The following is a 21,862-nucleotide window of genomic DNA, read 5'->3' on the forward strand; positions in this document are numbered from 1 at the left end:
GACTGAGGAAACAAATACACTGGCTTCCCTGGTGGCTCAGGAGGTAAAGGAGCCACCTGCAATGCAGGAGGTGCAGGAGATACGGGTTTTATTTTTGGGAGCATGGCAACCCACTTCAGTACTCTTGCCTGGGAAATCCCGTGGACAGAGGAGTCTGGTGGGCTACAGTCCACGGGGTCGCAAAGAGTCAGATGCAACTGAAGCGACTGAGCACAGACGTGGCACACATATGGCAGTTGCCCTAGCCTCAGCTTCACCAGTGATCTGGGATTGCAAACCTCCTTGTTCTTCAGTTTTGAATGTACTCATGGGAAATATGAAAATGAATTGACTCGTATAAGATTTAAAATATTATGAAACAGACTCATATAAGATAAAAAATGTTATAAAACAGAATTTTTTCGAAAGGGTAATGATGACAGTGGCTTCCCTGGTGGCTCAGTGGTAAAGAATCTACCTGCCAATGCAGGGAACTCAGGTTTGATCCCTGGTTTGGGAAGATCCTATGGAGAAGGAAACGGCTACCCACTCTAGTATTTTTGCCTGGGAAATTCCAGGGATAGAGGAGCTTGGGAGGTCATAGTCCACGGGTTGGCAAATGAGTTGGACGTGACTTAGCGATTAAACAACAGCAACAAAAGATGATAGGGTCAATATTGGACTGAAATTCATCTAGATTAAAATTTAATTCTGAATCTATAGCTCAAAATCCGATGACAAACTTTTATTTTTTATTTTAAAATATGCGAGATGGTGAAAACGTAAACAGTTGAAAGTTGCACAATGCATGCTACTGCTGCTGCTAAGTCGCTTCAGTCGTGTCGGACTCTGTGAGACCCCATAGAGGGCAGCCCACCAGGCTCCCCCGTCCCTGGTATTCTCCAGGCAAGAACACTGGAGTGGGTTGCCATTTCCTTCTCCAGTAGATGAAAGTGAAAAGTGAAAGTGAAGTCGCTCAGTCGTGTCCAACCCTCAGCGACCCCATGGACTGCAGCCCACCAAGCTCCTCCGTCCATGGGATTTTCCAGGCAAGAGTACTGGAGTGGGGTTAATACATGGAGGCTTTACTATAGCTCAGAGTTGCAATTTGGTTAAAGTAAAAGTGAAATACCAAATAGAAATTCAACATGATGTGTCTGTGAGTCTAACATAATCCCCTTTTTTCTTGTAATTCCCAGTGTTAAAAGGAAGCTACATAATGACTGGGTTATGAAAATTAGATATATTTCAGCCTTACATTGCTTTGGATCCTGCTCCTTAGACAACGTTCATTCATTAGTTTTGGAATCCTTGAAAAGAATTGAGGATAATTTGTAAGTACAATTGTTTATATATATAAACATTTTGTGACTTTCAGGTGTTTTCCTTAAACTCACGGCAGCCTTGGAGCTTTTAAATTGTTTCTTAGAAGAATCAGATGTTAAATATTCCATTTGTTCAACAAGATTAATTAGATTTTCCAGAAGGCAGTTGAAGTTACACAAATATGAACATGATTTCTCTTTTCTTTGAAGCAATTCTGCTCATTTGTTGTTTATTGCTATATTCTATTAAAATAAATCAATGTTGATATAGCTATTTTTTCCAAACATAATTCTGTTGGTAAAACTTTATACTTTAAAAATCATTCTTATAGGTCAATTGACTAGCCAATTACCTATGAGTATCTGTAGCACAATCATCGTGTTTCATGTTTAATAAATACACAAAATGGCTCTCTTATAGACAGGTGAGTTTGAATAGTGTATAATCTTAGTTACTCCCTAGTTAGATATTTATTAATAGTTATATTGATGTATAGCAAGGTTATACTAATATATAGTAACTATAAAACAGCCATTGTATTTTTTAAAGAGAGATATATCCTACAGCATGTATAACCCTCAAAAACATTATGTAGGTGACAGAAGCCAGACACAAAAGTGCACATGAAGAATTCCATTTAAAGGAAATGCCCAGAAAAGACAAATTGGTGGAAATAGAAAGTAGTAGACTAGTGGATGCCTGGGAGCAGGGGGAAGCAGGGATCCCAAGTGGGCACGAGAGAACTTTCTGGGATTAGGGACGGCTAAAGAAGAAAGTGTGATCACATGATCATATCAATAGATGCATAAAAAGCACCTGACAAAATCCAACACCCATTCCTGATAAAAACTCTCAATCTGGACATAGTCATTATACAAGTTTTAGAGAAACAACTCAAAATGGATCATATACCCAAAGATAAAATGCAAAACTATAAATCTCCTAGAAGAAAATCCAGATGACTTTGGGTTTGGCAATAACATTTAAGATACAACTGCATGAAAGAAATCATTGGCAAACTGGACTTCATTCAAATTAAAAATTCTGTTTTGAAAAAGACACCATCAAGAGAACAAGAAGACAGGCCCTAGATTAGGAGAAAATATTTGCAAAACATATATGTGATAAAGGACAGTTATCCAAAATATACAAAGAACTCTTATAATACAACAATAAAGCAATCTGATTGAACAATAAGCAAAAGATCTGAGCAGACACATTACCAAAGAAGGTATACAGATGGCAATAAGTACATGAAAAGATGTTTCACATCCTACATCACTAGAGAAATGCAAACTAAAGTCACAATGAGATATCATTACACACCTCTAGTGCCCAACATCCAAAACATTGCCATCAAACGCTGGCAAGAATGTGGGACGACAGGAGCTCTCATCCAGTGCTGCTGGGAATGTAAAAGGAGCACAGCCACCTTGGAAGATAGTTGGGCAGTATTACTGATCACCCTCCCTAAAACTCTATTCTCTTGGCTTCTGGGAAGCCAGAGTTTTCTCCCAGAATCTTATGTTTGTTCTTTTCCCTTGTGATTTCTCTTTTTGCATCTGCTATTTTTGTGGTGGCATTCTCCAGAGTTTTGTCCTTAACCAACCTTAATAGTCACTTTCTATGCAAAATCTTGGGCTATTTTCCTCTATCCCAATATATTAATACCTGTATACTAATGAAACCCAAGCTGTCTTGAAATTAGACTTACTTATACCTGCTCACCATGTCCACCTAGATATCTCATAGCCCCTTAAATGTATTGTTCATAGCTAAATTTTACTTCCCTCACCTTTTAATCTATGCCTTTTATAGCATTTTAACTTTTCTTGGTAGCACTGAAATGGTGCACCTCAGAATGGGACTTGAGCCCACGTGGTGGGACTCAAACTCAGGCTAAAGCCAGACTGGGACCTGAACTCAACGATTTTTTAATTAGAATCACTCACCTGGTGTCAGGACTTACTGTGGCTCAGGTTCTTTGTGCCTAAGTACAGAAGGAATTGAGTGAGAGGCAAAGTGATAGGCAAGAAGTAGATTCACTAACATAGGACATTTGTGAGAAATGCAAACAGGCTGGCGGGATTCTGCCCTGAGGATTAAGTGCACTACATTTTTATAATCAAAGGAAAGTGAGGGAGGGGGAAAAGACTGCCTTCTTCCTCATTCTTCAAGTAGATGCCAGGCTTGCATCACTAGCTCCTCATTCCTATTGGGCAGGAGAGTGTCTGACCGTATGAGGTCAAACTAGGACTGTCATAGTGCTTATTCAAATCAGCTGAAAGGTGGTAACATTTTTTTCTTTCACTTAATGACTCAGGGCATATCTCATACTTTATAGTTAAGCAGGCCTGCTTCATTCCATGATCTGATAGCTTTTTGCTGCTGCTAAGTCACTTCAGTCGTGTGACTGAACTCTGTGCGACCCCATAGACAGCAGCCCACCAGGCTCTCTCGTCCCTGGGATTCTCCAGGCAACAACACTGGAGGGGGTTGCCATTTCCTTCTCCAATGCATGAAAGTGAAAAGTGAAAGTGAAGTCGCTCAGTCGTGTCCGACTCTTAGCGACCCCATGGCCTGCAGCCTTCCAGGCTCCTCCATCCATTTTTGAGTGATCATTAAATTACGGGGGTCTCCCATCTATCAGGACAAGTTGTACTTGGTCTGAGTTTACAGCATAATTTCTTTGTAATCTCTCTGTGTGTTAGTTGCTTAGTCATGTCTGACTCTTTGGGACCTCATGGACTGTAGCCAGCCAGGCTCTTCTGTTCATGGAATTCTCCAGGCAAGAATACTGGAGTGGGTTGCCATTCCCTTCTCCAGGGGGGATCTTCCCAACCCAGGGATTGAACCCGAGTCTCCTGCATTGCAGGCAGATTCTTTACCATTTGAGCCACCAGAGAAGCACAGCTGTTTCTTCATCTAATACAAAATCACTTGTTAAGAAGGGTCTCCCATACATTAATTCATAGGGACTGCATCTTAGCTTTTCTTTGAGGGCTGCCCTTGTTCTCATTAGAGTAATTGGTAATATCTGGACTCAGTTTTCCTGAGTCTCTCAGCATAATTTGGCTATACTTCACTTCCAAGTATCATTCATTTTTTCCACTTGCCCTGAGGATTGGGGTCTCTATGCTGTATGAAGGGAGGACTTTCCCCCAGGGTTTTAGCTACTTGCTGGGGCATTTTAGAGGTAAATTTAGAGGTATCACTTTGTATAGATTGAGGTAATCCTCAATAGATAATAGGGATTATCTCCTTAAGCAAGTGTTTTGTTACCTCTGAGGCCTGTTCTCTCTGTGTGGGAAAAACCTCTACCCATCCAGTGAATGTCTACCACTACCAATAAATATTTGTATCATCTGGACTTGGGCATGTGAGTCATGATAGTATAAGGATTAGACACAATAGAGTAGATGGATTCCATTGCTTCATTAACAGTCCTTAGATCTTGTACAAATTGATACTCCCTAGTTGGTTTGAAAATGTGTTCCTGGTGGCTCAGTTGGTAAAGAATCCACCTGCAATGCGGGAGACCTGAGTTCAATCCCTGGGTTGGAAAGATCCTCTGGAGGAGGGCATGGCAATCCACTCTAGTATCCATGCCTCGAGAATCCCTGTGGACAGAGGAACCTGGAGGGCTACAGTCCATGGGATCACAAAGAGTTGGACAAGACCAATCGACTTTCACTTTCAATATTGGCATATTACATGGTAACTGACCGAGTACCATCAATCCATCCAAGTTATTCCTTTACTAAGGGAAAAGATTCCTCTCTGTGTCTCTGATTTTAGGGGGTATTGCTTTTTGCAGGGATATTCCTGCCTAGGTCTTAACTTAATAACCACTGGCTGGATATCTTTGGTCAAGCCTGGAATCTCGATACTCCACACTCCAGGGTGTACTAAGGGTTCCATATCAGCTTCAATCTGTTCCTTTTCGCGTTCTGTTAGAACCATTTGGCAATGAGGGTGATTTCCTTGCTCCTCCAGAAACAGAGTGGTCCCTAATTTAGTTAGTAAATCTCTCCCTGTTAAAGGGATGGGACAATCAGGCACAAACTGAAAGCAATGTGAAAACAATTGGCCATTGATGTTTCACAGAAGGGGTTCCAGGAAACCATACCCTTGTCTCCTCCCTGACACTCTGTTGTTGTTTAGTTGCTAAGTCATGTCTGACTCTTGCAAGCCCATGGACTATAGCCTGTCAGGCTCCTCTGTCCATGGAATTTCCCAGGCAAGAACACTGGAGTGAGTTGCCATTTCTGATCTTCCTGAGCCAGGGATCAAACTCAAGTCCCTGCACTAGTAGGTGAATTCTTCTTTTACCACTGAGCCACCAGGGAAGCCCTGACACTCCGTTACATATTCCTTAGGATTGCTAAGGTTTCCAACCCTTTGGGTTATTATGGAGAAGGTTGCAACAGTGTTTACAAGAAATTCTATCAAGTGGCCCACCACATCAATGATCACTCATGGCTCAACGTTAGTTATGTAGATAGTATCTCTAGGCAGAGAAGCTTTCAGCCTTGAGCCCTGTCGGTCTTCTGATTCTGAAACCATTAGTGGTCCTCAGTGGTCACTCTCTGGCATCTGGGACATTCCCTCTTCCAGTGCTCTGGCTGTTTGCAAAGGCATGTTGATTGCCATCCTCCCTCCAATGCCCCCTTTGTCCACACAGAGGACACTGGCCTTGTATGGGTACCCATGGACCCCGTGGTCCACTAGGAACAGGCTGGCTCAGCAAAGTCAGCCTCCCAGTTGGTGGTCTCTGAGCAGACGAAGTCACTGCAAGCATTTGGACCTTTAGTATATTTCTTTGGGTGCGTTCAGCCTTTTTGGCAATATCCCCATTATTGAAAGCTGAATAAGCCAATTGGAGCAAATCACTCATTGGAGTTTGAGGACCAGCAGTAGCTTTCTGAATTTTGCACCTGATATCTGGGGCAGACCGGGCTATCAAATGCATAGCCAAAAGGGTCTGTCCTTTGGAGGAGAAGGGATCTACATCTCTGTACTTCCTAAGCCTCTTCTAGTCTCCCTTGGAAAACTGTAGGATGTTCATCCTGCCCCTGTTGGACCTCTTTTACTTTTTCATAATTAACAGGTTTTACTCTAAGGTTATTTGTGTGTTTTGTGTGTGTGTGTGTGTGCACGTGCGCGTGTGCGCATTCTAAGTTGCTTTCGTGATGTCCGACTCTTTGCAACCTAATGGACTGTGGCCCTCCAGGCTTCTCCGTCCATGGGGTTCTCCAGGCAAGAATACTGGAGTGGGTTGCCATGCCCTCCTCCAGGGGATCTTCCTAAAGCAGGGATCAAACCCATGTCTCATGTCTCTTGCATTGGCAGGTGGGTTCTTTACCACTAGCACCACCTGGGAAGCCCAAGTTTCTTCATATCTTCTATTAACCAGTTAATCATATGGTCCTATCTCTATCAATAGAATTTGCCTGGTAATCCATTGTGAGTCTGTCTCAGGGATAGTGTCACTCCCTGCCTGGTGGTAGACCCTGCATGGGTCTACTGGACTCAGGCTGCCAGGTGGTCTGCAAGGGCTCTGGCCACCAGTATTGTTCGCTGCTTTTCCTTGAGGGTGCAACAGCAGGATAGCAAGATCTGTAAATCTCCTCAGGTGAGATCAAAAGTTCTCACTAGTTGGGTAAACCCCTTTGTAAAAGCTCAGGATCCTCAGATAAACTTCTCAACTTGTCCTCTGCCATACTTAGATCAGACATTGCGAAAGGTACATGGACCTCTTTCTGTTCCCTGATTTCTATCAGGGCCTTCTCTCAGAGGCAAAACTGAAGGGGCAGTTGGTTGGTAACTTATAATCGCTGTGAGTGCAAGCTGGGCTAAGGATGGGCCCTTTGAGTATCTCAGGGTACAAAGAAGAGGTTCCTGAATATGAGGGGAGGCACCTCTTTTCATCTCTAGCTACTCCCCCTGGGGTAATAGCCTTAGCTGGAGGAGAGGCTTCAGCCAGCAGGGTGACCTCTGAGGTTAGTACCCTGGCTTCCCCTGGGGCAATCGCTCCTCCCAGCAGTCAGGGAGTAGCTCCTACTGAAAAAGCGGCTCCTAACTGCAATATAGTATAACTCAGGGACCCATTGAGTGTCACTTTTCTTGGCTTCCTAACTTATATTGTAGGTTGTTGTTGTTGGTGGTTTAGTCACTAAGTCATGTCTGACTATTGTGACCCCATGGACTGTAGCCCGCCAGGCTCCTCTGTCCATGGGATTTCCCAGGCAAGAATACTGGAGTGGGTAGCCATTTTCTTCTCCAGGATATCTTCCTGATCCAGAGATCATACTTGTGTCTCTTGTGTCTTCTGCATTGTAGGCAGATTCTTTACCACTGAGCCACCAGGGAAGCCCATATGGTAGGTTATGTACCTAATAAATATTTTTCTTTTTAATTTCTGTTGTCTGAATCTTTCCCAATCCTGGAGGATATGGCCCAGAGGGGTAATTTGTTGGGATTGATGCAGTCTGATTCATTTCAGACCCAAACCTGAGGAGATGTCTTTAACTCCTATGCTATCCAAAATTCCATTCAAGTCAAAATCCATCCATAATTTGGTCAAGGATTGCCCTTATGATTTTAGATGCTATCCCTTCCGAGGTATTTTTCCAACCAGGTGTTAGTACCTGAAAAGTTGCTGAAAGGGAATAGAACAGAAGTTATCCCCAGTGGTGTCCATGATGAGTGGGAGTTGCTCTGGCTGCAAGCTGGGAATAAAGTATCAACACTTGTAAGGATCAGTCAGAGGGGAGTAAAATAAGAAGTTCATCTTGGTGGTCACACAGGTGTTCTGGGGTTAACAAAAGAAAGAAATATAACAGGAGTGATTAAGAATGTAGGACCAAAAACTCAGAGTCAAAGACTACAGAGATTAATAGTTCTGTCTTGGACCTGCTGCTGGATGTGCATAAGCATACAGGGTTGACCCACCAGTCAAAAATGAGCAGACATTGGCAGAGCATCCTCCCCAGTACACCTGGCTAATGGTGTCCTATTGGCCCCTTTAGGACTGAGAGCTAACTCTCGTGTTTTCTTCCCTTACCACTGTCCTTTCGTGACTTGACAGCTGAAACTGTGCACCTCAGTTTGGGACTTGAACCTTTTAGCTGAGATCACACACCTGGTTTCAGGACTTAATGAAGCTCAGGTTCTTGATGTCTCATCACAGAAAAATTTCAGTGAGAGACAAAGTGATAGGTAAGAAATAGATTTGGAGAGAAACATACTCCATAGACAGTGTAGGCCATCTCAGAAGGAGAGAGAAAGGCTTTGAAATATGGTTTGGTTAATAATTTCATAGACTAATGAGTGAGAGGATTATTCCAACTATTTTGGGGACAGGGCAGAAATTTTCAAAAATTGGGCCTCTGCCCACTTTTTGATCTTTGATGGTAGTACTTGGAACTATCATGGCGCCTGTGAGTGTGTCATTTAACTTGCTGGTGTACAATGAGTATATACTGAGGCTCAAGGTCTAGCAGAAGTTGACTAGCTTGCCATCTTGAAAAGTGTTAGTTGCTCAGTTGTGTCCGACTCTGTGATCCCAGGGACTGTAGCCTGCCCAGCTACATGGTTGCTGTGATGGTTCTCCAGACAAGAATATTGAAGTGGGTAGCTTTTCCTCCTCCAGGGGATATTCCTGACTCAGGGATCAAACCTAGGTTTCCTGCATTGCAGCCAGATTCTTGAACATCTGAGGATCTATTTAATTCTAATCAGTCTATGTCGTGTTTTCAGGCTACATCATTTTTTAAACGTTTGTGCCATGCCCCCTTCCCTCCTATTTCAGCACCATGATCCATCAAATCATTCTGGGCAAAAATTTAGCAACCCCACATAATTCCTTTTCCCCTCAACTTTCACAAATAATCAATCACAAATTTGTCTATATCGCCTTATAAATTCTTGTTGAATCGCTTGTCTTCTGTATTTCTGTTGCCCTAGGCTCTCCTCTCCAATTAGCCTCTTGTCTCAGTACTCTTCCAAGAATTCCTGTAGACATGATGTCCAACCATCAGATTTCATTTCCATGTTCTCTCATTGACTCTGTGATTGTGTTCTGAGAACTCTACAGCTTGTGTTTAATTCATATCTATTTCTTTTATAACCCAAATCCACAATTGGGCACTTACAAAGAAAATTTATTCTTACCTGAAGTTTAAGGTGATAATTGCAATCCAAGGTGCTTCTGGGTATAGTCCCTTAGGTTCATTATCTCAAAGATAGCCCTCAAATACCAGCTATATATAATAAATTATGCTTTATAAGGCCCAGTTTTTGGAAAGAGCCCCGTTTAAAGAAGTGTAGTCCAGTGGGCAAAAATAATTAAAAAGAAACTGCAATATATTTTAAAATTACAAATGCAAGTATCCCTTGACTTGCAGTATCATTTCTAAGAACTTATAGAAAAATGACACTTTTACAAGACTGCTCATTGCAATATTATTTGTAATCACAAAAAATCTGACAGTCTGATGTTCCTCAGATTAAAGGATTTAGTCATTCAAGGGAATACTGTATGACAATTTTAAAAAGAATAAGAAAGTTTTTTAATGTACATATTTGGAAAGATCTTCAAGATTTATTATTAAGTGGAAAATCAAGGGACAGAATAGTATATACTACCATTTTATTTGTGAACAAAGAAAAGGAAAGGAAACATACAAGACAAGAGTAGACTAAGGTCAGGTGCTTTATGCCTAAGGGAAAATAACATGGTACCAGACTAGAAAATAACACAAAAGGCTTAATGTAGTTGGTGGGGGCAGGAGGGTGGAGTCTAGGAAAGGCCTTTCAGAGAAATTAATATTCAAGCAGACACCTGCATCTGTCTGTAATGAGGGAGACCTGGGTTCGATTTCTGGGTTGGGAAAATCCCTGGAGGAGGGCATGGCAACCCACTCCAGTATTCTTGCCAGAAGAATTCCCATGGACACAGGAGCTTGGTGAGTTTGCAAAGGAGTCCATGGGTTTGCAAAGAGTCAGACATGACTGACCAACTAAGCATAGCACATACACCTGGAGGAGGGTGGTTGCTAGTGTGGCTACAATCCAGGGGAGAAACATCTTTGGCCTGTGCAGAAGCTCTTGAGGAGGAAGAGAGTTCAGTGAGGCCAGAAAGGAGGCTGAAGAGATTACAAGGCTGGATCAAAGCGAGGAAGAAGGTGAAAGATGACAGGGACCACCCAGCGCCACCTAAGCCATGTGGGCCAAGTGATGGAACCTGGTATTCCTGAGAGCATCAGGAATCCACTGGAGAAAAGTGATGTGATCCAATTCATGTTTTAGAAAGGTCACTTTGGCTGCAACTTAACGGGATTTGGAGTGGGATTGGGGAAAGAGGAATAGAAAATAGTGGAAGCTGAGAAATTAGTTTATTGCAGTAGTTCTGGTGAGAGGGGATGGAGAGTTGAATCAGGATATTATTTATTTTTAACGTATTTATTCATTTTTGGCTGCATGTGGACTTTCTCTTGTTGCAGTAGGCAGAGGCTACTCTGTTGTGGTGTGTGGGCTTCTCACTGCAGTGGCTTCTCTTGCTGGGAGCACAGGCTCTAGGATCTGTGGGCCCAGAAGTTGTGGTGCATGGGCTTTGTAGCCTCATGGTATGTGGGATCTTCCTGGACTACAGGTCGAACTCATGTCCCCTGCTTTGCAAGGTGGATTCTTAACCACTGGACCAAAGGGAAGCCCAAAGCAAGATATTATGATGGAAATGGGAAGAAGTGGTCAATTTCCTGTCTATTTAGGAGGTAAAATCAACAAGACTTGACAGAATGTTGGATGTGGGTAATGAGAGAGGGAGAAATGTCCAAACACATTCCTGCCATTTTGTTCTACGAAAAAGACTCATTGAGCTGAACAATGTATTTACTGGCTTTAGAGGTGATATATCTGTCCATTCTTAACACCAGCACAACCTCAGCTCCAGGGCAGAGGAATGGATTTCTTTTTAAACAGAAACAATGCAAATGCTGTATTAATATCATATCATAGAATAAATAGATTCTGTGGGTCAGTGAGAATTTAATCATTACTTACATTTTTTTTTCCTGTGGGTAAATAGATTCACAATGACTTAGAGATGAACTTCTTGAACATTATTTATAAGTTGGAATTAACTTTAGAAAGAAAAATAAACAAGTTTTACATTTAGCTTGTGTTTTGCAGGCCTGTCAGAGAGTTTTCCATGCCAAGAGGAGCAAACACTTTCTGTTACTGTATAAAAGCAAACGTGATTGTCACTGGAGGTAAGAGGACAGTCCACGTTACACAGGGATTTTCTACTTTGCAAATGGTGCTCTCCTTAATTAGCACAGTTACAGAGTTTTCACACAGCTATTGCATTTTACTGCTAATAAGACCTTTTAGAGAATTTTTAAGTTTGTATAAAGTCAAATCTGTCATTCTTTTTCTTTGCGTCTTTTTGGTGTGGTGGCACACTTAGAAAGGCCCTCCCTAGCCTGAGACTGTGTGAAACAAATTCTCCTACATTTACTACAAATTTGTTTGTTTTACAGTTTACCTTTAATCTCTCTAGAATGTTTCATTGTGTGAGAGCATGAATTCCTAGCCTGGGGCCCATGTGTGGACTTTAAGGGAGTCCTATAGCCCCTTAGGCTGAATAACTGTGTCCACGTGCATATTTTTCCGGAGAGACAGTCCAAAATTTTATCAAATCCTCAAAGGAGTCCTTGACAAAAAGATCAAAAGCCAATGGTTTAGCATTAACAGAGAAGTGGACTAACGATAGAGTGCTTAAAACTACCAACATTTAAGGGCTCAGATTATCTGCTGAGAGTAACAGGAAAGATGACAAATACAAGAAACTTGAGGAGAAAGATGGGACGACTGAGCTATCCTGCTGGCCTGACTCTTTATCTGTCAAGCTGGGATATGAAGCCTGTGATGGCTTTCAGCCTGGGCTTTGGAGTCAGACTGTCTAGGAACAAATACTAGTTTTTTCACTAGCAAGCCTTGGATAGGTTATTCAACTCCTCTAAGTTTCAATCTCAGGCTTCCCAAGTGGTGCAGTGGTAAAGAATCCACCTGCCAATGCAGAAGACTCAAGAGACACAGGTTTGATACCTGGGCTGGGAAGATCTCCTGGAGTAGGAAATGACAACCCACACCAGTATTATTGCCTGGGAAATTCCATGAACAGAGGAGCCAGGCAGGCTACAGTCCACGGGGTTGCAAACAGTCAGACACAACTGAGCGACTGAGCATGCACGCACAATACATTAATGCATAAATGAGTAGGGACATATTAAATCAAGAAAAGAACTCATAGAATATTTATGAGAATTCAAATTTATATATGTAAATACAGTGGTTACAAAACAGCCTTGACAAGAAGAAGCAGATCCAAAGCAAGTCAATCATAGCATCCTGGAAGAAACAGACTGTGATTTGATATTAGAAGAAAGATAGTGAGAGTCACTCAGTCGTGTCCAGCTCTTTGTGACCCCATAGGCTATACAGTCCATGGAATTCTCCAGGCCAGAATACTGGAGTGGGTAGCTTTTCCCTTCTCCAAGGGATCTTCCCCACCCAGAGATGGAACCCAGGTCTCCCGCATTGCAGACGGATTCTTTACCAGCTGAGCCACAAGGGAAACCCAAGAATACTAGAGTGGGTAGCCTATCCCATCTCCATCAGATCTTCCTGACCCAGGAATCAAACTGGGGTCTCCTGATTGCATGAGGATTCTTTACCAGCTGAGCTATTAGGATATGATTAAAGTTGAGAAAGACTCTTTAAACTGTGACCATCTGCATCCCTGAGAACATAAACAATCTTCACATGTCCTTCTTTCAGGAGATGATAAAGTGCTCCGGTTGTGGCACCCCAACATCAGCACCAAGCCAGTGGGGAAACTTGTGGGGCACATGTTCAGTATCACCGAGATCGTGACAAATGAGAAAGAGCAACATGTTATCAGCCTTTCTTCTGCAAAGGTAACCAAAAGAAAACAACAAAAATGAAACAGAACAATTTTTTCCCTTAAAGTCAACTATTGGAAAATATAGGATGCATACAGTTTTTCACTGAAATAGCTGATAGTCAAAGAGAAAAATATTGTTAATATGGATAAGAAAATAAGAAGTCCCTGTTCTTTGTTTCTATTGATATCAACATAAGAAAGAACATATGTTTAAAGGCAAGAGTAAAAGGAATATAACACTGGGAAGAGAGCCATTATTCTCAATAGTAAAACATAATATGGCCCTTCTGTGATCATTAAAGACAGGAAAAATAAGGATTTCTAGACACAGAAAACAAACTTATGGTTACCAAAGGGGCAAGTGGGTGGGAGACAGATAAATTAGGAGTTTTGGATTAGATAAACAACTATTAGATAAACAAAATAAAGGTCCTACTGTGTAGCACAGAGAAGGAAATGGCAACCCTCTCCAGCATCCTTGCCTGGAGAATCCCTGGACAGAGGAGCCTGGCGGGCTGCAGTCCATGGGGTCGCAAGAGTCGGACACGACTGAGTGCCTAGACCACCACCACTGTACAGCACAGGGAACTATATCAATATCCTGTGATAAACCATAATGGAAAAGAAGATGAAAATCAGTATATATATTTGTATAACTGAATCACTTTTCTCTACACCAGGAACTAACATAACATTGCAAATCAACCATACTTCAATTTTTAAAAAAGCAAAGAAAGAAAAAAGTATTTCTGTTGTTGTTGCTATCACTACACAGTGTTTTAAATGTTCTAAACAAAGTAATAAAAAAGAAAAAATGACATGACTATTAGAAATGAGGTGACTGCATATTTGCAAATAATGTGATTGCTGGAAAAACTCAAGAAAACCAGCTTAAAGTTTTAGAACAGGTAAATTCAGTAAAGTGGGTAGTTATATTCATGATTGCAATTTATAAAAATAAATTTCTGTGTAAGAATAGAAACCAGTTAGGAAAAAATGGTCAAATGGATAGCATTCACAAGAGCAAAATTGTATGAAATGCCTAGAAATAATCTTAACAAACAATATTCACTATTAATGTTAAGATAACTATGAAGTTCTGAGGTACATTTATTTAAGAACATGAATGTAGGGACTTTCCTAAATGAGAGTATAGTACTGTAAAATATATTCTGCATCAAATAAAGCTATGTATATTTAATGCTATTTAGGATTATTTAGGAGCTTCCCAGGTGGTTCTAGTGGTAAAGAACACACCTGCCAGTGCAGGAGATATAAGAGACATGTATTCAATCCCTGGGTCAGGAAGATCCCCTAGAGGAGGGCATGGCAACCCACTCCAGTATTCTTTCCTGGAGAATCCGATGGATAGAAGAGCCTGGTGGGCTGCAGGCCATAGAGTCACAGTCGGACATGACTGAAGCGACTTAGCACAGACAGGAAAGGATTATTTAGACCTCAGTTTGCCAAATCTAAAGTTACTATAAAAGTGTTGACATACAAAAATATCCTAGAAACTTTAGAAAATAAGATTACAAGATAACACTTTCCCTATCAGATATTAAAACATTTAATAAAGCCTCAATAAATAAAACAGAACAGCAGTCAATGCAGCAATAGACACATCTATGAAACAAAAGAAGATTCACACATAAGTGTGAATGGGAATTTCATATATGATAGAAGTAGCATTTTAAGTTTATGAGCAAAAGATGGTTTGTTCATAAATGCTGGGAAAACTGATTAACCATATTAGGGAAAAATAAGTAATCAAATCATTACTTCATAATTACCAATGAAATACATTCCATATGGATTAAATATTTTAAATGTAAAACATAAAACCATAGTAGTTGTAAAATTTTCCGGAAGAAAACACAGGTGAATATTCATATAGCCATCAGGTAATTCCTATGTGTAACGTCTACAACTAAAGAAAAAAAAAGTGACTACATGAATATTCAAACTGTAATTATTATAAAGGCTGTCATTTATCAAATGCTTACCAAGAGTCAGGCACTATCCTCATTATTTTACATCACAACTTATTTGATGCTGGTAACAATCCTGTAATTATCCCAATTTTGCACATGTAAAGAAAAATGACATCTGTATACTTGCATTAAATAAATGTAGCCAATCTTGTGTCTATCCTGACCCCAGACAACCTTCTTATCTGCATAGAAAAGGTTAAGACAGATAATAGAGGGGGGAGCGTGTAATATAAATGACATAAACTGGAATAATATTCTTATACAAATAAAAAAAACTTTAACAAATCAGTAGGAAAATAGGATGAAGGAAGGAGAAGGGAAAGAATACAGGCATGTTTACATAGTGCTACCGGGGGTAAAGGTGGCAAAAATTTGGGGGGCATTTATTCTAATAAAATAATCAGAAAAGTGCCCGGAGACCAATGTAAAAGGATGTTTATGGTGCTATTGCTTATATAGGTTTAAAAAAGAAAAAAGAAAAGGAATAAAAAGGAAAATAAAAAGGAAAGGTAAGGGATAGAGAGTGAGAAATTCAGTTTCTAAAAATAAAGCTTTTATTCAGTAATTTATTTTCCCTAAGTTTTATTGAGATATAATTGATATATAACACTGTATGAGATTAACATTAATGTATCATTAAGCATAATGATCTGACTTACATTCAGCATGAAATTATTATTACCAAAGTTGGTTTAATGAACATTCATTATCTAATACTGAAACCAAAAATTGAAAAAAATGCTCTTAAAAAAACTTTGTAATGAAAATACTTAGGATTTATTCTCTTAGCAACTTTCATATATGTCATACATCAGTGTTAGCTATAGTTATCATGTTATACATTACACCCCTAGTACTTATATATCTTCTAACTGGAAGTTTGTATCATTTGACCACTTTTCTCTAATTCCTCCTCCCCTTAAATCAGCAATTTATGATATCTCTTTTTATATCATAGAAATTGTCACATAGACTTTCAACATCATATGGATGAATATTGATATGAGAATGTATACACAATATATTATGCAAAATATAATAAAATAGCATGTAAGATATTAACCCATTTTTAATATATGTGTCTATCATATATTATCAGGGATGATAGTGATTATGTGGGTAGCAAGGCTGTGGATGGATTTAATTTTTTTTCCCTTTTTGTGTTTTTTTTTCTTGTATTTATATCTTTCTAACAAAAAATATACATTGCTTTTATAATAAAACTATTTTTAATTTTAATTTTTATTTTTTCTTTTCCTTGTGCATTTTAAAATATAAATTTGTTTATTTTAATTGGAGGTTAATTACTTTACAATATGGTATTGGTTTTGTCATACATCAACATGAATCCACCACAGGTATACCCGTGTTCCCCATCCTGAACCCCCCTCCCTCCTCTGTCCCTGTACCATCCCTCTGGGGCGTCCCAGTGCACCAGCCCCAAGCATCCAGTATCATGCATCAAACCTGGACTGGCGATTCGTTTCATACATGATATTATACATGTTTCAATGCCATTCTCCCAAATCATCCCACCCTCTCCCTCTCCCACAGAGTCCAAAAGACTGTTCTATACATCTGTGTCTCTGTTGCTGTCTCGTATACAGGGTTATCGTTACCATCTTTCTAAATTCCATATATATGCATTAGTATACTGTATTGGTGTTTTTCTTTCTGGCTTACTTCACTCTGTATAATTGGCTCCAGTTTCATTCACCTCATTAGAACTGATTCAAATGTATTGTTTTTAATGGCTGAGTAATACTCCATTGTGTATATGTACCACAGCTTTCCTATCCATTCATCTGCTGATGGACATCTAGATTGCTTCCATGTCCTGGCTATTATAAACACTGCCACGATGAACATTGGGGTACATGTGTCTCTTTCAATTCTGGTCTCCTCGGTGTATATGCCCAGCAGTGGGATTGCTGGGTCATAAGGCAGTTCTATTTCCAGTTTTTTAAGGAATCTCCACACTGTTCTCCATAGTGGCTGTACTAGTTTGCATTCCCACCAACAGTGTAAGAGGGTTCCCTTTTCTCCACACCCTCTCCAGCATTTATTGCTTGTAGACTTTCAGATTGCAGCCATTCTGACTGGCATGAAATGGTACCTCATTGTGGTTTTGATTTGCACTTCTCTGATAATGAGTGATGTTGAGCATCTTTTCATGTGTTTGTTAGCCATCTATATGTCTTCTTTGGAGAAATGTCTATTTAGTTCTTTGGCCCATTTTTTGATTGGGTCATTTATTTTTCTGGAATTGAGCTGCAGGAGTTGCTTGTATATTTTTGAGATTAGTTGTTTGTCAGTTGCTTCATTTGCTATTATTTTCTCCCATTCTGAAGGCTGTCTTTTCACCTTGCTTATCCATATGATTATCTCAATAGATGCAGAGAAAGCCTTTGACAAAATTCAACACCATTTATGATAAAAACTCTCCAGAAAGCAGGAATAGAAGGAACATACCTCAACATAATAAAAGCTATATATGACAAACCCACAGCAAACATTATCCTCAATGGTGAAAAATTGAAAGCATTTCCTCTAAAGTCAGGAACAAGACAAGGGTGCCCACTTTCACCATTACTATTCAACATAGTTTTGGAAGTTTTGGCCACAGCAATCAGAGCAGAAAAAGAAATAAAAGGAATCCAAATTGGAAAAGAAGAAGTAAAACTCTCACTGTTTGCAGATGACATGATCCTCTACATAGAAAACCCTAAAGACTCCACCAGAAAATTACTAGAGCTAATCAATGAATATAGTAAAGTTTCAGGATATAAAATCAACACACAGAAATCCCTTGCATTCCTATACACTAATAATGAGAAAATAGAAAGAAATTAAGGAAACAATTCCATTCACCATTGCAACGGAAAGAATAAAATACTTAGGAATATATCTACCTAAAGAAACTAAAGACCTATATATAGAAAACTATAAAACCCTGGTGAAAGAAATCAAAGAGGATACTACTAGATGGAGAAATATACCATGTTCATGGATTGGAAGAATCAATATAGTGAAAATGAGTATACTACCCAAAGCAATCTATAGATTCAATGCAATCCCTATCAAGCTACCAACAGTAGTTTTCACAGAGCTAGAACAAATAATTTCACAATTTGTATGGAAATACAAAAAACCTCGAATAGCCAAAGCAATCTTGAGAAAGAAGAATGGAACTGGAGGAATCAACCTGCCTGACTTCAGGCTCTACTACAAAGCCACAGTCATCAAGACAGTATGGTACTGGCACAAAGACAGAAATATAGATCAATGGAACAAAATAGACAGCCCAGAGATAAATCCACACACTTATGGACACCTTATCTTTGACTAAGGGGGCAAGAATATAAAATGGATTAAGACAATCTCTTTAACAAGTGGTGCTGGGAAAACTGGTCAACCATTTGTAAAAGAATGAAACTAGAACACCATACACAAAAATAAACTCAAAATGGATTAAAGATATAAACGTAAGACCTGAAACTATAAAACTTCTAGAGGAGAACATAGGCAAAACACCCTCCGACATAAATCACAGCAGGATCCTCTATGACCCACCTCCCAGAATATTAGAAATAAAAGAAAAAAATAAACAAATGGGACCTAATTAAACTTAAAAGCTTCTGCACAACAAAGGAAATTATTTTTAATTTTTAAAATGGTACTAGAAAGACAGTAAGATTGTTGAGACATAAAAACTAAAACATTATGATGGAGATTCCTTAAAAAACTAGGAATAAAACCACCATATGACCCAGCAATCCCACTCCTAGGCATATACCCTGAGGAAACCAAAATTAAAAAATACACATGTATCCCATTGTTCCTTGCAGCACTATTTACAGTAGCCAGAACATGGAAGCAACCTAGATGTTCATCGACAGATGAATGGATAAAGAAGTTGTGGTACATATACACAATGGAATATTACTCAGCCATAAAAAGGAACACATTTGAGTCAGTTCTAATGAGGTGGATGAACCTAGAGCCTATATTCAGAGTGAAGTAAGTTGGAAAGAGAAAGATAAATATTGTATACTAACGCATATATATGGAATCTAGAAAGATGGTACTGAAGACTTTATTTGCAGGGCAGCAATGGAGAAACAAACATAGAGAATAGATTTATGGTCATGGGGAGAGGGGAGGAGAGGGTGAGATGTATGGAGAGAGTAACATGGAAACTTACATTACCATATGTAAAATAAATAGCCAATGGGAATTTTCTATATGTCTCAGGAAACTCAGACAGGGGCTCTGTATCAACGTAGAGGGGTGGGATGGGGAGAGAGATGGGAGGGAGGTTGAAGAGGGAGGGGATATATGTATACCTATGGCTGAGTCATGTTGAGGTTTGACAGAAAACAAAATTCTGTAAAGCAATTATCCTTCAATTAATAAATAAATTAAAACAAACAAAAGAAGTTCAGGCCATTCATGTCCAGAGGTGAAGAGACAGCAGAGATAAGCTTTCTAGTTTCCTTTAGACATAGTGAGTGTTTTCGGTGCTGCTCTTTCAAGCACCCTAGCAGCTCTACTTGGGCAAAATACTTAATATCTTTCCCCTCAATTTTTTTGTCTGTAAACTGTAGTGGTGCTTAGCTCACAAGACTGTTACAGAGAGATCATTCATTTAGTTATTCAGCAAGCTTTCTTTCTTGAGTGTCCTCTCTGTTTCAGGTATTGTTCTGGGTTCTGGAGACAGAAAACTGAACCAGGCAGTCAGGGCCCTCTCCACAGGAAGTGTACATTCTAGGGGAAGAGGGAGACAAGCAAAGTAACAATCATGTAAGAAAACAGAATGATAACTATTCCAATGAATAGAAAATACAACAATGTGATATGATTGAGTATCACCTCTGAAGAGGTGACATAAATGTTGAAACCTGCCATGACCAGAGCAGCCAGCCCCATGAAGATCTTGGAAAGGAGCAATTTAGGCACAAAGAACGACAATCCAGGCACATACATATTTTTGCTTAAGCTAGCTTCCTCTTCTCCTTCTCCATCTCCTTCCCCTCCCCGCTTTCTCCTCCTTGTCAGCAAAAATCATAGCCAGGTTTTACACATTTAACATTCCTTCATATTACTTCATATAAATTAGCTTTAATCACATCAAGTTTTAATAAATCACCACGGGTAGTCATGTGCCTACCCTGTGCCTTTATCTAAGCTCTTAAAGTAGATTTTCATCCTTCCTCTGAGATTTGCAGACTTTCCACCAGGATATTATTTTCTCCTGCACTGGTAAAATTTTTTTTCTAGTTACAGAGCTCAAGTATTTAATAGCTATGCCACATTTATTGCTCCTGAAGAACTGACAAACATTGAAAAAATAGAAATATAAATTTCAGTTGTTTTTATTTTATTAACAAAAACAAGAATAATGGTTGACAGGTGGCACTAGTGGTAAAGAACCCGCCTTCCAATGCAGGAGACATGAGAGACACAGGTTCCATCCCTGGGTTGGGAAGATTCCCTGGAGGAGGGCATCGAAACCCACTCCAGTATTCTTGCTTGGAGAATCCCATGGGCAGAGAAACCTGGCGGGCTGTAGTCAATGGGGTCACAAAGAGTCGGACATGACCGAAGCAACTTAGCACGCACGCGATCTTCCCAAGCACAACTCTATAGTTACCAGTGGTTATTTTTCTGAGAAGGAAACATGCTTTTATGATGAAAATGAGTGTTTAAACATTGTTATTTTCTTAAATCTTCGCTTTGGAAAGTGATATGAAAGGACCCCAGGAAAGGTAAAGCTTAACTAGGCTGTGGGTATGGCTTAGAGCAAGAAGCAATGTCCTGAAACCGAGTGCCAAGTGGATAACTCATAGCAAGTCAGAGGTTTGCCCATCTGGCCTGCTGCTCAGCTGGACTTCATCTTATCCATGACTATGTCTAAGATATTGTCCTAAGTGAAGATTTTTTTCCTGCCCTATCTCAATTCCAGGCACATGGCTTAGCACATGGCCTCTGAAATCAGGTAAAACTAAATTTAAGTTCTGGCTCTAATTTATGACCTTGGGTGAGCCATTTGAGAAAGTTGAGGAGGATAATAGAATACAGGCAGACCTTGTTTTACTGTGCTTTGTTTTATTACATTTGGAGGATGCTGAGGTTTTTACAAAGTAAAGGTTGGCCACAACCCTGAGTTGAGCAAGTCTATCTCCACCATTCTTCCAATGGCATTTGCTCACTTTGTGTCTCTGTGTCAAATTTTAGGAATTCTAGTAGTATTCCAAATGTTTCCACAATTAACACTGTATTAGTTATGGTGATCAGTGACCTTTGACGTTACTATTGTAATTTTTTCAGGGCACCAAACACCATGCCCATATAATCGATAGTTACTGTTTGTGTTCTGACTACTCCACCAACTGGCTGTTCCCCCATATCTCCCCTCTTCAGCCTCCCTATTCCCTGAGATACAACAATTGAAAATAGACAATTAATAACCCCACATCGTCCTCTAACTGTTCAAGTGAAAAGAAGAGCGGCACACTGAGGAAAGACGTGTCAGGCATCCAGACTTAAAAAGGGCCCTTGTGCCAAAAATGTTAGACTCATGCGGGCTACA

The 21,862-nt window shown here is 39.9% G+C and overlaps 1 protein-coding gene across 1 annotated transcript in view; it reads left to right on the forward strand.

Annotated features, from left to right (window-relative positions):
- The window catches only part of WDR64 (WD repeat domain 64), a 120,109-nt gene that overhangs the window by 30,964 nt on the left and 67,283 nt on the right, over positions 1–21,862 (forward strand). The window contains exons 8-10 of the mRNA XM_070384485.1: positions 1,179–1,313; positions 11,500–11,579; positions 13,150–13,289. Of these exons, the coding sequence (XP_070240586.1) occupies positions 1,179–1,313; positions 11,500–11,579; positions 13,150–13,289 (355 nt within the window). The remainder of the gene's footprint in view (positions 1–1,178; positions 1,314–11,499; positions 11,580–13,149; positions 13,290–21,862) is intronic.

The sequence above is a fragment of the Bos mutus genome, chromosome 16 (assembly GCF_027580195.1).
Source record: "Bos mutus isolate GX-2022 chromosome 16, NWIPB_WYAK_1.1, whole genome shotgun sequence".
In the NCBI taxonomy this organism is placed as follows: Eukaryota; Metazoa; Chordata; class Mammalia; order Artiodactyla; family Bovidae; genus Bos; species Bos mutus.